Here is an 18,652-nt window from a genome sequence, read left to right on the forward strand (position 1 = left end):
GGTGTATAGGGGTAGCTCGGACGGGGAAGTAACATAGGCAAGGTGGCGTTAGTCTACCACTTCCGGTTTCGGAGTTATGACACCCGAGCGAAGCCGGTCTGTTCGGGGTTTGCGGCTACACTAGGTCTGCCCCGAGTCTGAAATTTGGGGTATAGGGGTAGCTCGGACCGGGGAGTAACATAGGCCAGGTTGCGTTAGTCTACCACTTCCGGTTTCGGAGTTATGACCCCCGAGCGAAGCCAGGTATCTGTCTGTCTGTTCGGGGTTGGCGGCTACACTAGGTCTGCCCCGAGTCTGAAATTTGGGGTATAGGGGTAGCTCGGACCGAGGAGTAGCATAGGCCAGGTGGCGTTAGTCTACCACTTCCGGTTTCGGAGTTATGACCCCCGAGCGAAGCCGGTCTGTTCGGGGTTGGCGGCTACACTAGGTCTGCCCCGAGTCTGAAATTTGGGGTATAGGGGTAGCTCTGACTGGGGAGTAACATAGGCAAGGTGGCGTTAGTCTAACCACTTCCGGTTTCGGAGTTATGACACCCGAGCGAAGCCGGTCTGTTCGGGGTTGGCGGCTACACTAGGTCTGCCCCGAGTCTGAAATTTGGGGTATAGGGGTAGCTCGGACCGGGGAGTAACATAGGCCAGGTGGCGTTAGTCTACCACTTCCGGTTTGGAAGTTATGACCCCCGAGCGAAGTCTTTCTGTTCGGGGTTGGCGGCTACACTAGGTCTGCCCTGAGTCTGAAATTTGGGGTATAGGGGTAGCTCGGACCGGGGAGTAACATAGGCAAGGTGGCGTTAGTCTACCACTTCCGGTTTCGGAGTTACGACCCCCGAGCGAAGCCGGTCTGTTCGGGGTTGGCGACTACACTAGGTCTGCCCCGAGTCTGAAATTTGGGGTATTGGGGTAGCTCGGACTGGGGAGTAACATAGGCCTGGTGGCGTTAGTCTTCGACTTCCGGTTTCGGAGTTATGACCCCCGAGCGAAGCCGGTCTGTTCGGGGTTGGCGGCTACACTAGGTCTGCCCCGAGTCTGAAATTTGGGGTATAGGGGTAGCTCGGACTGGGGAGTAACATAGGCCAGGTGGCGTTAGTCTACCACTTCCGGTTTCGGAGTTATGACCCCCGAGCGAAGCCGGGTATCCTGCTAGTAGTAAATAAAAACAAATGGTATGTTACACTATACTCTCGTGATTTATAATCTAATTATAAAATCGTTAGCTACAAAATAATTCTCGCTTCAGATTGAATAATGAATTAACTTTATAATATGATGTAATCAAGTGCACAGTAACTGGTTGAAACTAGTTCAAGTTGTGGGAATTCCCGTTATGTACTATTTATGAATGTGTTTTCTCTCTAGGTTTAACTATATATAAAACCAGTCTGACCAGTGGCAGTAGATTATATGTATAAAAAAGACAAGTCTGACGAGTAAATTATATTATGACTTTATAGTCCAGGAGCTAATGACAAAATAATATGGTCATCAGTTACAAAAGGTTTGATCCCCCAAATTTGTAGCAGGTGTCGGTAGGAGTAAAAATCAATTGGTCAGATCGGGCACTGCTGGGGCGTATAGCCGCAGCAGCACCTTAAAGTAGCCCCCAGGGGGCCTAAAATTAGGTCATAAGTTACATGGCTGAAACTTTGTAGGGACAATGGTATCCATAGTCGGAGTAAGACGGTACATCTTTCAGCAGGACTCGACTGAAGTGGCCTGGCAACTCGCCCGATATGAACCCCATCGAAAATTTATGGGAGATCCTCAAAGACGAAATTCACACGGTACCAATCACCACAAAAGTGGATTTGATTGTCAGACTAATCAAGGTGTGGTTCCACTCTGAGATAATCGCGATTTGATCAGAGTGCAGAAACTTGATCAGATCAATGCCAAGACGGATCGAAGCTCTCCTGAAGACCAAAGGCGGTCAGACGAAGTACTAAACTACATGTAATAGAACGGGCTAACGGATGAAATAAATGGACGCCGCATTGAATAATTAGTTGAATAGTCCACTGTAATTGTACATGTAGTTTTTATATTTATGTAATATAATTTCTATGAAATTAAAAATCGTTTTTAGTCATTTTCGGGACGCATGAATCCCTGAAATCACAGTCGGCTCTCTCATGTGCTCATCGTTGTAGACCAACTATCGATGAAAAAATAAATTTACGTCGATTTCTGAACATTTTAAAAACCGTAGTTCGATTCGTAGTCCCAGAAAAGATATAATTCGACACCAAAAACATGGAAATTGATCAAGTTGAAGCGTTTTGGCGTACAACACCTGTTTCGGCGATATGACGTCATTGTGACGTCACACAGTCCTAATGACGTCATGCACGACCATTGAAATCATTGTTTTTTGAGTGTGCTTGTCCTGTAATATCCCCGAAACGTAAATGATGTTCTTGTATTAGAGAAATTCCCTAATGACTGTATTCCAAAAACGGCAAAAAAACCCATGACGGACATCGATGACGTCATCGATCGCTACGACGTCATGACGTCATCAATTACGTCGACCCAAAGCCCTATATAGGGAAAGTTACGACAACTCATTTCCATGCGCCATTTTGGGTCCCAATTATGACGCCATAAAAGCTATGACGTCATAGCTTCATACAGGTTTACATACCAAAATTATTTTTTTCTTGCAGTATTAGGCGTTGAGGGATAACGTTTTACCCTAAAAAAATGCAAAAGAAACCAATGCAGTTTGGTTCAATGATAAATATATCAAACAAAATCATACCCAAAATCGGGGAATTTTCTGAGAGCGATATCTCGTAATCAGTGTGTTTTACTATTTAATCGTAGGATTATAAATGATTTCTTTTTAAATTCCTCAAACACAGAGTGGTTATGCAAGCGAAATGTGACGAAAAATCGAAATTGACAAACATTAATTAAAAAAAAACAGTATTTTTTATATGGTGCCGGGCGTTTCTTTCATAATGGCCGCCAAATTTGGTAATATTATTATTATTATTATTATTACAGCATATTTATAGCGCGCCCTTTCATAAGACATGTTCAGGGACACTTTACAAAGTGACAATGTAATCATAAATAAACAAGATTATGTAATGGATAATGGCCGAAGACTGTCCATTATGTATATAGAAAGAACAACTGAGGGTCGTTAGCCCCGAGGTTTTTCTTTGTATTTACATAATGGACAGTCTGAGGCTATTATCTAACTTAAACCATAGCCACTCTTTGTCTAAAATAATAGACATCTTAAAACAATAGTGTCTTGTAACACCTCAGAAATAATGGACAGTTACTTAAACCAACACCGCAGTCATGTGACTGCCACTGAGTGATTTGTTAACAATTAATACAAACAAAACAAGGATATCAATACAGTCATGTCTTCCAGTGGAGAGGATATATTTATTACCCAGTTCCTAGTTATGACAATGACAATGTATGGAGTGACATATTGGATATGGGGGAGAATGCAAATCCAAGAATTGACCATCCAAATTTTAATATAGGGTAAAATATTTATTCTGATATATCGGGTGTGGATACAAACCCTGACTCTAAAGTGGAATACAAAGCCCATAATAATCGTAGTAATTCCAGATTTGCTGAACCGTTGCAACTATTGGAGCTACAAAAGTTAGTTAACGATGGATTATGTGCCCAAGCAGAAAAGAGTGGACAGGAGCATAAGAGCTTACGTACTTTTGGCCAATATTCTCAACTCTCTATTAACACTGAGAGTGAGAGAAGGAAATACATACAATATTGTGAAGATGTGTCAAAAACCGTTCGGGGTGGCCTGAACCAACGCAGAATACAACCTAAGGTCACTAGAGCGAGCGTATCAAAACCTGCAAAATCTACAATACGTCTTTAAAAAAAAATTACAAGATACAAGAATTTAAGGTAGGCTACTACTAAATGGTTGTTTATTTCGCTCTTTATTACCCAGTCTAGAATCATTTGATGAATATGTACACATTACAATTATTCTAAATTCAGAAGCATTTTGATTGGCCTTTGATTAAATGGGTCGTAAAATCAACTTTTCGTAAAATAAATTGACCAAATTTTATTGTATGTTAATAAGCCACAGAAACAAAACAACCATTCTTTCAATTATACTGGTGATGATTTAGAAAATCATGTTAAAAACTAGATTATTTCTAGTTTTCAGACCGACTGATGCTTTTTATCTGAGACCTTGGAAGCTACCAGATTCTAATGTATGGTATGGTGACTCGCCTATGGGTATTCATTTATTACAGCAGACAATAAAACGCATCTGCCAGGTGGCTGGATTCAAAGGGAACTATACGAACCACTCATTGAGAGCTATCGCAGCTACACGTTTGTTTGCTGCAGGAGTAGATGAACAGATCATTGTGAAAAAAAACTGGACATCGTTCAAGTGCATATAAACGGACACGCGACAATCAACTATCGGACTTGCGTAACATTTTTGTAGCTGAAAAGTGTCCAAAATTGTGTCAACTGTCATGTCCAAAACAAAATAATTCAAAAGTGTCCAGTGATTCCCGGGAAATTAACATCTATTCTTCGGAAATTTCAATTTATTTAAAATTTTGTAAATGTTGAAAGGGAAATTAGTAATAAATGGACAGGTTGTTTTGATTTATTTTCAGTTGGTTAATATATAATGACTACACTTTATTATTAATGTATTTTTCACTAATAATGGACAATGTCTAAAAATAATGGACTATTTCCATTAATAATGGATTGTTTTCATTAATAATGGACTGTTTGTTTAGACAACAATCCATTCCTCATTATAATGGATTAAAAACAAAGGATGACATCATAGCTGTGGTTTAAGGACATGTTAACTATTGTATACAGTCAGTTAAAAGCCTCATTAAATAAATGTGATTTAAGTTGTTTTTTAAAAGAATAGAGAGATGTACAACATCTTAAACTAAATGGTAGATTATCCCATAAAGCAGGTGCTTGATAACTAAAAGAGAGCTGACTATAAGAGACTAGTTGAACAGTTTTGGGCTTTAAAAGTAGTTTATCTGATGTACGTAATGTTCGGCCATTATATCGTGATTACGTACGCGAAATGTGCGAAAATCGAATTTGACAAACATCAATTAGAGAAATGTATTTTTCACGTGGTTGAAAATACAAAATCGCAGCTACATAAATTGACGGATATTAAATTAATCGTCATGTTTCCTGTTGGATATTAGATAGTGTCTCTAAAGCACGATGTACACTGTAGTTCGATGTACCCTGTAGTTCAGATACAGTCTCCAAACCGTGTTTACACTGTAGTTTGGGTGTAGTTCGTCAAATGAAGATGAATTTTACGATATATCCATCCTGAAATAACAAAAAATGAATATATTGTAAACGCGCTTTAAATATCTGGATGCGATAGACTTCGTGATAAATAATTCAAGGTACATAATATCATTGGCAATAAGAAGATCCAATTTTAGTTTTTAGTTACACACTGTTAACCACCAATAGATGTTTTAATGACAATAAATCCTAAAATGTATTCAGCTCGACGTAAGACTTAAATACAGATACAGATACAGTTGGTTTAACTTGAATAGAGATTTTAATTATCAATGCTGCGTATACGCATATATCACATTACAGCCGAATCACATTATATATCTTTTTAGTTGATGTTCATATCGTCTTACGTATTTGTAAACATCGAGGTGAACTTGCTCTATTTACTCACCCCAACCTCGCATAGTTATGAATTTATTGTTTCACTTGACTAAAGAAACATTTTGTAGGAATGTATGCTTTTATAGATTGAACACTTGTTTGCTATATCATTTTCGGTGGAAACTGGCACTATACCTAAAGAATGATTAAACAAATAGCGGAGTCGGGGTTTCAGCCGGCTGATTTAAATTATTTCTTTAAATACAGTAAAGCTTGAAATATGTTAGTTTTCACTCTTTAGAATGTTTTTGTAAATAAGTTTTTATTGTAGTTTCCGTGGCGTATTCCCAATAAGCGTTAGAAACAATCCCGGTGCCGATAAATGTTGGGTTGTGTGGAACATGCTAACAAATCTCAGGTACGATATATGTTTGATTCTGGTTGAGAACAGCATGAGAGCAACATGATTGTTTTCATTGGAGATGAGACGCAAATATTCAAAGGGGTCAGACAAACTCTAAACCAACCGCGTTCCCATCACCGAGTCCCTTCAAAGGAGGCCCTGTCTGTCTACCTGTGGATTAACATGCATTTGTATCTGTTATATTTGTGTGGTAGACAGATTGATATTATTTATACATAGGCGGGGAGTGATAACGTCTTACCCCAAACTAATTGCAAAAGAAACCATGAAGTTTCTGAGAGCGATATTTCGTAATCAGTGTGTTTTAGTGGTGGGGGAATAAATAATTTCTTTTTAAATTTTTCAAACACAAACTGGTCATAGAGGCGAAATGTGCCGAAAACCGAATTTGACAAAAATTAAAAAATGTATTTTTCACATATATGGCGCCGGGCATTTCTTTCAAAATGACTGTCAAATTTAAAATAGTATTTTCCGACAAGACCAGCGATAATCTCGTAAGATATGATTTTTACTATGTCTTTTAAATGGTTTTCGACGTCTCTTCAAGGCCACCGTCGAGTGCCGAAGTCGTGAAACGCACCGTCGGGGGATTTGTTGGGGCCTGTCTTCCCCAGAAAATTTCTAGAAATTTCAAGCCGGTCTTGCCAGGCCGTGAATACGGCAACCTGAAAGTGGTCCATTTTAATGAAGACATCTGAACTCCAATCAACAAATCAATCAACCAGGCTGTTGTTGCATTCACATGACACCAGACGTGTCACCGATGAAACAAATATGCCTGAAACAAATGTCGCTGTTAGTGCGACCCATTTGTGACAATTTCTAGGTCCCAAATATTAACGATTTAGCTCCTTTAAAAGCGAATGCAAGTTAAATATGTTTAATAGCACTTTTATCTAGTGTATCTTTTATTTCGATTTTTCTTATAGAATAAGGCTATATTACAATAATGTGCGCTTTTTGTTGTATAATACTAATAATAGTATGTTCAGCTATACCTTTCGTTTAAAAAATGTATGTTTTATGTTCTATAGACACTTATTCGCTGAAATCTATGACATCCAACAATATAATAGGGCATATAAATAGATAATAAGTTGGTAGAGTTACTTGGGACCCAAGATGGCGTCTTTGTACACTTGACGTCATATGAAATTCCTGGCTTCACAGTAAGTCGCAACTTTATCTATACACGGCTTTGCGTCGACCAACCATGCAATGTGAAGTAGATGTCAATATGGCTATGTGTAAGAATATTCAGTTAAATATATTCACGGTGTATGATTTTATTCATACTTCAATTTTAGTGAGTTAATTCTGCAACGTTTTTAGAAAAAATTGCTATTAATTTGGCCAGTATAATAATTATAGTATTATCAAATTAGTAGTTTTTATTGACCCCAATAACTGACTCGGTTACTATAAATAAATGGGTTTTTCAATAATAGGGTTCTCTTAAAATTATTTCCCTGTTGTACAGCCCAGATGCGCGCCCTTTTCTTAGAACCACAAGCTCCCTGATATTTGTAGAAGACGGCTGTGTTATAGTTTAGGAGAAATAGCTGTGATCATATACAATATCATATAATGTCTGATCAAGTGAGTACAGATATTAACAATCTTTACACGATAGAAAAGTCGTATTGTCCGTTTACACCTAGTAAAGACGCCATAATTTGTGACGACCTTTTATAAGGGTTTTTAGGTGCATTTGTCCACAAGTTGATCCAACCCAAAAGAAAAGTTCATGTTGGACAGCCCGATTCAAGCACTAAAATGACGTGTAAATACAGAGTTTACCTGAGTGAGTTCAGTGATAATATATGAGGTATAATCGTCATTAATTAATAATCCTCAAAGATAGAAACCATGCCCCTTAACAATAATCCTCTAAGATAGAAACCACGCCCCTTAACCCAATGACAGACCATATGATCTAACACGTACCTATGGTAGACCTGTCACTCACTTCCCCGCCCGAGGGTGGATGGCTGGATGGCCGAGTGGTTAGCGCGTGTGCGCTGTATCATAAGGTCTGTCATTGAGTCAACTGGCGTTGATTTGATTTAGTTTAAACACTAATATTGATTACAATATACACCCAGTATTGATCTACCTTGACATTCAACAAGCTCGTGCTGTGGGAATTCCCGATATTATCACGCTTAGTCAGTTCCTATAAATAGATTGGTTTTTCCATAATGGGGACCTCAAAAAAATATTTACCTGTTATTTATCACAGCCCCGCCCATTTTCTAATAGCCCGTTCAGGGCTTATATTTAAACCAGTTCATAATCGCTGGGGTTTTTAAGACAGCATCGTGTTGCGTTCACGCGTACTATAAGCCAAACCAGTTTAACTATTCTGACCTCTTCGGCCGGAGGTTAGAGTTAACTACGCATGGATAGCTTCATATTAAAAACACAACACAGTTTATATGGAAAATGAAATGAAATGAAATGGAGTTTAACGTCCTACTGTTATGCTCCTAACCTGGGCTAATGAAGACGGGCATACGCCATACAGTGTGCTATGAGGGAAATTTTGCCCGGACAGCGGCACTACGGCCTACTCTTATATCGAATTCCAACTGCCAAGGGATCTTTTACGTGCACGCCAATGTGTACACGGGACCTCGGTTTTTCGTCCCATCCGAACGACTAGACAGCTTTCCTTGTCAGCCCCTCCGTCCTGCATCACTGACAAGGGAGAACCACGCCGGAAAATCTGGATGAACTTTCTCGGCCAATGCAGGGATCGAACACCCGACCTCCAGGCTAGCGAGCTAGCGACTTAGCCACGTGATCCCCAGTTTATATGGAAATACAATCACTAGTTTATAGGCATAGCACGACGTTTCGACAAGTATTCTCGTATCGTTATCAATATCTAGCACATCATTTGTGGGGCAATGAAGGTCTTTATGATCGGAAGCGCACCCGTTAAGACTAATCAATCACCCACTTCTGCCCCCCCCCCCTTCCTGACACAATTCTCTTGCTTCTCTTTACACACGTGACTATAGTAAATAAAAACAAATCGTATGTTGTCTCGTAGTTTTCTAATCAAATTAAAAAATTGTAGCTACAAAACAATTCTCGTTGCAGATTAAATTGAATTTATAATATGACGTAATCAATTACACAGTAACTGGTTGAAACTAGTTCAAGTTGTCGGAATTCCCGTTATGTATTATGAATGTGTTTTCTCAATATATGTTATATAGAGGTTAAACTATATATAAAACCAGTCTGACCAGTAGATTATATTATGTATTAAAAAGACCAGCCTGACGAGTAAATTATATTATGACTTTATACATCTGTAAACGTGAAGTGAAACTTCAAATTAAAGAGACATTATTCCAGAGTTAAATCTGCCTAGCCAGGCCTTTCTTTAGGCCTTAAATATTGTATAAACTATTAATTAGACATTTGTTAACATGACAAGTTCATAATCGATTCCCTAGACCATCGGGTGGCCACGAGTTTACTTTGAATGATATTTTCAATATATTTTCATGTATTTTGCATTACCTGTTTTTGAAATATTATAGCACGAACGGCCAGCTCTTTATCTAAATCTTTCATTATGCTTATTTAAAAGAACCTTTGTCTAATTTTAAGAATTGGCAGTATTGCCTTCATATTGTTTACGTGGTACGCAGAAGTAATATTAAAATACTCGACTTCTACGATTTAAGTATAATTTGATTAAATTTGCGTAATGGACATCCACCCCCTTCATCTTATATTAAATCCAGAAGTATAGAATTTTTATCACACCAATGATCAAAATAAGTAATCTTCAAGCAAGAGGTTATCTAACGCATAGATGTAAGACCTGTTAATTGTGCAAGTCGTGGATGTGACCCCACGCTTGTCCGTGAACAGAGGTCAGAAGTAGAGTAGCCTAACCCCGTGACCCATCATTCGAACGACAAGCCACATTTTCTTTCTTATCCCTGCGTGCTGAGAAGTGGGGACTGGACCTAACATACCCCCCACCACGCCCACTGATAGTATTTATTGTTATAAAATGTTTTATATATATATTATAATATATTATTCAGAACGTAACCAACAACATCCTGGCGTGTACTATAAACAATACATATCATGTTAACGGCGATGGTCTCGGGGTGCAGATTGGAAATGGTAATAGTATCCAACAGACCAATCAACTTCAAGAAGAGGTGGTTGACCTGCGGGAAGAGTTGGGTGAATTAAAAGACCGAGTCAGACAGCTAGAGGAAAGAATGGCCGCATCAGAAAATAATAATGATGATAAAAACACTGAGGAACCAGGATATAAGATGGATGACGAGGAGGAGGAGGAGAAGGATGTGATTACTCTGAACATCAGGTGTATGTAAGTATAAACTATGTTTTATAATATAATATATATTTACATGTACTACATGTTTGATAATATAATTTGTAACATGGATGGGAAATCTTCCTTTGTTCTTTTCGTTGAATAAGCAGATTGTTTTCCCTCTAGTAGATTGGGTGGAACTTAACCGTGCAATAACTAGACATGTTCAATGTTATTGCACACTTATGCTGGTTTACACTAGTTTTAGTAGAAATCATATAGAAAAGTGGGGTGGGTTTTCTGTGCAATAACAATAAGCATGTTGAGCAGTTGTCAATGTTACAAGTCATTTATAGCACGCTTCATTCGTTAACATGAAAGCCGTGCTATAAATATAACATGTATATTTACCTTTATCTCGATATATTACAGTATATACTACATGTTATACAATATATTTAACTGGTATTACAGTGATGTGTATAAAATGGTACCTGTATTATATTTACATATATCTATAGGTGTTTTAACAATTGTAATATATTTACCTGTATCTATAGAGGTAGGTATTATAATATAATATATATTTACCTGTATTTACAATAGTAGGTACAATATATATTTACCTGTATTTACAGTGGGTATGGTGATATAAGTGATATAAGTGTTAGTAAAGATAAAACTATAAGTGAACTAGAACCTATAATACAGCAGGGGTATAGAAGGAAGTATGGTAAAGGTGTTGATGTTTGTCATATTCTGCGTATCTACAGTGTAAAACAGAAGAAGTTCATCTACCGCTGTAACAACAACAAAGATCTACCATTATCACATTATGGTGTACGTAATAGTGATAGAGTCTGGGGGTGGCGGTAGTCTGTTTGGTTGTAAAACAGGAAGAGTTTATATACATATATAAGTCTTGTTTTATGTACTGATATTTATACAATCCCAGGTATATGGGTATACGTTATCACAATGTCATATTATAATGGATATCTTATATTTTGTATTCAATTTATTGTGATCAATATTTATTTCAAGATCAAATTGTTTTATACTCATGGTTCTAATGACCGATCAAACATACCCGTAAGTTAACAGCAAGAATAGAGAGAGAGAGAGAGAGAAATGGGGTTTAACGTCCACTCGACACAAACTAGGTCATTTCGGGACTAACATATGGTTTAATTTTATTTCAATAATTCGCTTGCGCGTAGGGGTCTTTAGCAGTGGGAGGAAACCGGAGGAGCCGGAGAAAACCCACGAGGTTGGACAGGCGACCCTACTCCTTGTCACGTACAACCGGGGATTCGAAACCACGCCAGTTGACTCAATGACAGGCCTTATGATACAGCGCGAGCGTGCTAACCATTCGGCCACCCAACCCCCCTAACAGCAAGAATAATGAGATATATATTCCCGTACATGTGATCATAGGTCCGGTGGGGTGTGGGTTGTCAAAGAAATAAATAGATACATATTCCCATATATGGTATCCTAAGTGGGGGTTGGGGGTCGAAATAATTAGATACATAATCCAATACATGCGGTCCTAGGTGTGTGAGGTGCAAAGCCCAGCTTAGACACGGACCCACGCGGTTTATTAGGGGGGCCCGCGGTTCATGGCAAAAAGAGAAAAAATCAAATTCCAGATGAAAGTTTCACGTTAATCGCCGTTATATGTCATTTCATGAATGCCATTCGGAACTGAAAAGATTTCGTATGTTATTATTCTTGTATTACAGACCGTTTAATTGTGTGCTACGCATGCGTGGCATTCAAAAGGATGTGAAATAATCTATTCGTCGCGTTAGGGGCTCCGCGATTCTAGTCGGGCCCAAAGCCCCGCTCTGGTTAGGCTGAACTTTGGTTGGGTGTCAGAGAAAATAAATTAGATATATGTGGTACTGGACGGGTGATTGTGACCACTGATCTTATGTCAGAGATTGAACAAGAATAATTCGATACATATATTCATATACATCTGGTCCTAGGTGACAGGCATTAGTACGACTAACTTACGAGTTTTATTATGTATCATTTCAAAAATTGATCTACTGACTATTCCGTGGCTTATTTAGCAGGTGCACTGTGCGGATGTGTGGGTATGGGGCGGTATAGTGTGGTCGGATAATTGTAATGCAACACGCCTGATAACTGATTCGTGATCTTGTATACGAGGTTGTTACAAATGAAAGGAGATAGATAAAAAAAAGTCTTTAGAATTTCAGAATTTCACTTTATATATAGAAGTGTTGAATATAAATGTTTCAGTGTATGTATTATTGTTTGTCTTTTATGAAATAATAGAAGAATGCCCGGCTTCGCTCGGGGGTCATAACCCCGAAACCGGAAGCGGTAGGCTAACGCCACCTGGCCTATGTTACTCCCCGGTCCGCGCTACCCCTATACCCCAAATTTCAGACTCGGGACAGACCTAGTGTAGCCGCCAACCCCGAACAGACAGACAAACGACAGTCACAAATATTAGTATAGAAGATTGAAAGCCATCATGTTCCCACCGCTGTCTTTATAGATCTAAATATTATCATTTTAGCCAAGTTAATTCATATCAGATGATTTATTCCTTGTTTGTCAACGCGTAAAATTGACACAAGTTTCATGGTAATGGCTCCGAAGAATAACTTTGGGGATTATGGAATCGGCTACCATTTGTCAGATGTGACGGCAGAAACGGAAACCCATAGACGTAAATGATGTGTAGTCAAGTTGAAATATGACGTGATCTTCAGAATATCTACATTGATCTATATAGTAAATACACGAGTATCCCGAGAGAGAGAGAGAGAGAGAGAGAGAGAGAGAGAGAGAGGAGGATGGGATTTAAAGTCTACTCGACACAAACTAGGTCATTTCGAGACTAACATGTGTTTCAATTTTATTAAAAGGGGACCCACACCAACCCAGAAAAACACTATTATAATATGCACAATCTGTAGACGAATAAACTATCTTGTCCAACACATGTCCCCCGCGAGACCTGGGTAACCCCATAAAAAAATCCCGGAAAGGGACCTGAGATTTACTGGATAGTGTAAAACCAACTGGCCTCTGATCAACCGTCTTGACCAGAGGGTACATGTATTGTCAAGCCCAGCTTAGACATAGGCCCGAGAGGCTTAGAGAGTAATGGTCAGCAAAATTGTAACACATGGCGAATAAAATAGAAAATATACACCTTCGAAGATTAGCCCTATTTTTCATGATGCGGGGTAGGTCAAACTATCGAAATGGTTTTATGCACAGCTCAACACCCTGTATCGATATAAGAATTATAATAAAATCTCTGTCACCTCTTTTTATCCAATGCGAAATCATAAGCCAAAGTTTGTGAATTTTCCCTATTGTTAATCTCTGATTCTCTATGAAATGGCCAATTACTTTCATTCAGGGTAAGCCAGCCTTCTCCGTATCTTCACCAAATCATTCATCCATGCTCGCTGGTAGCAGCAGTAAACCGACTCAAGCAAAACTGGTCTCTTTGATGAGGCTTGGTATCCAATCCAAGATGGCCATGTCCGAGACCGCAGAAAATTGAGTTTTTTCTTCATTTTTGGCCATTTGTTACAATTTTGCTGACCATTACTCCCAGAGAATAGATACGACTTTAAGGTCTTACATTGGGGCACAGGAAGACCCCCACTAAAATCACCAACCACCACCATTCTCACCCAAACCCTAGACTCGCCAAAATAGGTGGCTAAAATTGACCAAAAATGACCTGAAAAGGGAAAAATTGGCCAAAAATAAGCCTGAGGCTGTATCTCAATAACGGTTAAATTTTCTTCTGGCTGTGAAATAGTCTGGAGTAGTCCATAAAATTCCTACCCCCCTCCCCCGAGATGAACTCGATCTGCCGCCCCCCCCCCATCTTCCCGATTCTGCATGATTCTGCATGGTTTTCTCATGGAATGACTCTTAATTGTGTGTTACGCATGCGTGCCATTTAAAAGGATATGAAATAATCTTTTCATCGCCTTAGGGACCCCGCGATTCTAGTCAGGCCCAAAGCTCCACTCTGGTTAAGCTGGGCTTTGTGTATTGTAACATCTACCATCTACAGCATAGTGTATGTTAAAACCGTCTGAAACCTGTATGTTAAAACCTCATGAAACCTGTATGTCAAAACCTCATGAAACATGTACATTTAAACCTCTTGAAACCTGTATGGTAAAACCGTCTGAAACCTGTATGGTAAAACCTCCCGAAACCCTGTATGGTAAAACCGTTAATTGATGTAGCTGTTCTATTTGTCAGACATCGTTGAAAATCAAGGGCCATTACTATACACAAGAAACACTGGTATACACCACATCACAATGGTATACACAAGAAACACTGGTATACACAAGGACACAAATGGTATACACCAGGAAGGACACCACCGAAAGAATGTACACATTGTTTAAACTAGTTATTTTTCGCATAGCTACCAGTTTGTAGAGTTCAGGCAAAACAGAAGTACTTTAAACACCATTTCATTTCACCAGTTTGTAGCCTTTCTTGACCAGACCCTATCTATTTGAGAAATATCTTGGGTGATCAACTACTGACTACATTACAAATATATGACAGGTGTAAATCATAATTCATCCAGGAAATCAATGACTAACAACGCAAATGTATGTCAGCAGCTGGTTTTGTCCAGATACTGGCCAAAAACAATCCTGGTGCAGGATGATTAGTCTATCAAGGAAAATGCATCATATCATTCGGCAGGAAACCACATCAGCGTACATATTGAAGAATCTTTAACAGTTTGAATGCAAAGAAAATAGGTGGAACACTGCTGTCAAAACAAGATGTCCCTCACAGCACACTGCGAGCACTGAGTATGACTATCTCTATTATTGGTCCAGTAGGACATTAAACCTGATTTCCCAGCATGGTCGCATTTCTTTTAAAAAGGGTTAGGTTTAGTATGGCGACATTTCTTCTAATGTTAGAGCTGGTATTCCCCAAGTAGACACTGAACATGGGTGTAATTTACCTAGACCATTAGAACCGTGGATAATAATAAAGGCAATGGTGAACTAACTTATTTAACAGTTTGAGGTTGATTTGGTTGGGGGAAAATGGAAGAATCTGAAATCATCTTTTCGATCCAATTTTCCGTGAAGTTCCCAGTTTTTTATTTGTTTTTTCTTCCATCATTTGAGCTATGTATTGTTCTTGTTGTTTTTCAACATCAATTTCCCCGACTTTCTGTTTGTATTTATGACTTTGTTCCATCAACAGATTTCGTAACCTTTTTATTTTCTCATCTTTATCTTGTATGTTGACTTCTTGATTTTTACACCTTGTCTTTGTTTCTATAAAAGAATAAATAGAAGGAAGATTATTATCTTCTCAACATAATACAAAATAAAACAAGTGGTTGCCATGGAAGCTAAGCCCACCTTGATACAAAATAAAACAAGTGGTTGCCATGGAAGCTAAACCCACCTTGATACAAAATAAAACAAGCGTGTGCCATGGAAGCTAAGCCCACCTTGATACAAAATAAAACAAGGGGTTGCCATGGAAGCTAAACCCACCTTGTCTTCTGTTTCTGTAAACGAATGAATAAACAGAATTGATATCCAATAACAGAATGGAGTTCAATATCTTGTCAAACAATACTTAGGAAATTTTGATACAAAATAAAACTAGTGGTTGCCATGCAAACTAAGTCCACATTTTGCCAGTGATGGACAGAATAAGATTTTAAAAAAGCAATTTTTCGTACAGTCAGGGTCAATAATGAAGGATTTTATGACCCAACATGTGTCAATATCCTTAGGAACCGAGACTGACAGGGGTCGATCACATGTGGATGTATAAAAATTGATAATCCTTATTCTTATAATTAAGCATGCAGAGCCAATGGGTACATAATGGAGAGAGAGAGAGAGAGAGAGAGAGAGAGAGAGACGGGGTTTAACATCGACACAACACAAACTATGTCATTTCGTGACTAGCATATGGTTCAATTTTATTTCAATAATTCGCTTGCACGTAGGGGTCTTTAGCAGTGGGAGGAAACCAGAGGACCTAGAGAAAACCCACGAGGTTGGACAGACGACCCTACTCCTTGTCACGTATAACCAGGGAATCGAACCACGCCAGATGACTGAATGACAGACTTTATGATACAATGTGCACATGCTAACCATTCAGCCACCCAACCCCCCGGGTACATGAATGGACCACGCTTTTATGTCCCATCTGCAGGACTTGACATAATTTCTTTGTTGGCCTTGCAGGTGCCACCCCTGATAAAATCACAGAGGTTCTACATGACAAGGAGTAGGGTCGCCTGTCCAACCTAATGGGTTTTTCTCTGGGTTCTCTAGTTTCGTCACACTGCTATAGACCCCTACACGATAGCAATTTACTGAAATAAAATTGAACCATATGCCAGTCCCGAAATGACATAGTTTGTGTCAATCAAAATGGCCGTCCCTCGTTCACAATTTTCTACTGATTGTGATGAAACTTGAAATGTAAGTTTATAACCCAACGATCTTGGTTACTTTCGATATTTGCGCATATCGGACTGTAACTTCCTGAATTATGGCCCCTGATTGTACGAAAAATCGCTTTTTGTTTTGCTTGTTCTCTATCCATCTCTTGCAAAATGTGGGCGTATCCTGCCTGGCTAGGGTTCCCAACCGTTTTCATCCCATTTACTACGGGTAACTTTTGGAAATTCCTCATTACAGCACACCAAATGTTATTGAGGAGCTTTTTCGACCAATACATCTGGGATTTTGAGGTTAGTGAGTCTTCGCCTTACTCACTGCGGCTCCCAAAAATCAATCAAATTACTGTAGTACAGTATGGTGGGTTAACTAGCTAGTAACTCCTATCTACATGTAGGTGTTGTGATGTAAATCAAAGTAAGTCATGTGATTTATAATATATATTATATTTTTACCTGTCCATTTTGATTCAATATCTTTCTGTCTGTTTGACATCTGTACTGTTTTACCTGAAAACAAATCCAATCATATTCATATGGTACCAAGGCCCAATCATTCTCTCAAGCTGTACCAAGAAGACCCAATCATATTCATTGTTTCAAATCAAGACCCAATCATATTCATTGTTTCAAATGGTATTAAAACACAATAATATTCATTGTTTCAAATGATACCAAGACCCAATCACATTCATTGTTTCAAATGGTCAAGACTCAACCATGTTCATTGTTTCAAATGATATCAAGATTCAAGACCCAATCATATTCATCCTCTCAAATTGTACTATGGTTGAAATGTATAAGGGTTCTGTAACTACTGTGACATACCCCCTGATACTCTATGGACACGAATCATGGATTCCTGAATATCACGTTTTTATGGAACCTAATAACCAAATTCTACTTACGAAGCCCCAAATGAAAGCTTTTCTCGTTCTAGTTGTTTGGTGAGAATCTCTATTTCACCAAGTGAAAACTCCAGTTTATCGGTAACCTCTGTTAATTTGTTACGTGTTCTTGTTGACGTCCATTTGACACAAACTAGGTCATTTCAGAACTAACATATGGTTCAATTTTATTTCCATAATTCGCTTGCGCGTAGGGGTCTTTAGCAGTGGGAGGACACCGGAGGACCCGGAGAAAACCCACGTACTACTTGTCACGTACAACCAGGGAATCGAAACCACGTCAGTTGACTCAATGACAGACCTTATGATACAGCGCGAACATGCTAACCATTCGGCCATCCAGCCCCGCCCCGCCTCTAATATTGAATATTCAAGCACTGGGATACATTGCAAGTGTGTCCATTGAATGAACTCCTGTAAGGGAGAGAGAGAGAGAGAGAGAGAGGGGGAGAGAGAGAGGGGGAGAGAACAAAACATTTACTGGACACTAATCGGGACCCTTCGGTACTTACATATGCTGCATGTTTATTTCAATAGTCGTTTTTCAGCGGACGGGAAACCAAAAATAACCTATTGGTGTGGCAGTGAGCAATTAACAAACCTAACAATGTTGATCTAGACCTATTAAAGATGTATTTTGTAGGAGCTAAAATTTCCTATTACAGGTCTTTAGTTTGGTCTCAAATGGTTCATTAATCACTAAGGGGGGGGGGGGGGGGTAAATGGTTCGCGTGTGGGGCGTTTTTAATAAAGTCTGTCATTGAGTCAACTGGCATGGTTTCGAATGCCCGGTTGTACGTGACAAGGAGTAGGGTCACCTGCCCAACCTCGTGGGTTTTCTCTGGGTCCTCCGGTTTGCTCCCA

General features: G+C 39.0%; 1 protein-coding gene and 1 long non-coding RNA gene across 2 annotated transcripts; one reads left to right on the plus strand and one right to left on the minus strand.

Annotated features, from left to right (window-relative positions):
- The first annotated feature begins 7,537 nt into the window (after positions 1-7,537).
- LOC126816986 (uncharacterized) lies at positions 7,538-12,674 on the plus strand. The gene is made up of 3 exons (XR_007678704.2): positions 7,538-7,674; positions 10,149-10,447; positions 11,032-12,674. It is a non-coding gene; the product is annotated as an uncharacterized LOC126816986 (long non-coding RNA).
- A 2,400-nt stretch (positions 12,675-15,074) lies between these two features.
- Positions 15,075-17,871, minus strand: LOC126815079 (spermatogenesis-associated protein 24-like; the record flags this gene model as incomplete). Its single annotated transcript, XM_056099334.1, has 3 exons — positions 15,075-15,729; positions 17,337-17,380; positions 17,789-17,871. Coding segments are annotated over 3 exons (348 nt in total), but the record flags the coding sequence as incomplete, so codon positions are not given.
- Between the last annotated feature and the right edge of the window lie 781 nt (positions 17,872-18,652).

Source organism: Patella vulgata, chromosome 3 (assembly GCF_932274485.2).
Source record: "Patella vulgata chromosome 3, xgPatVulg1.2, whole genome shotgun sequence".
NCBI lineage: Eukaryota > Metazoa > Mollusca > Gastropoda > Patellidae > Patella > Patella vulgata.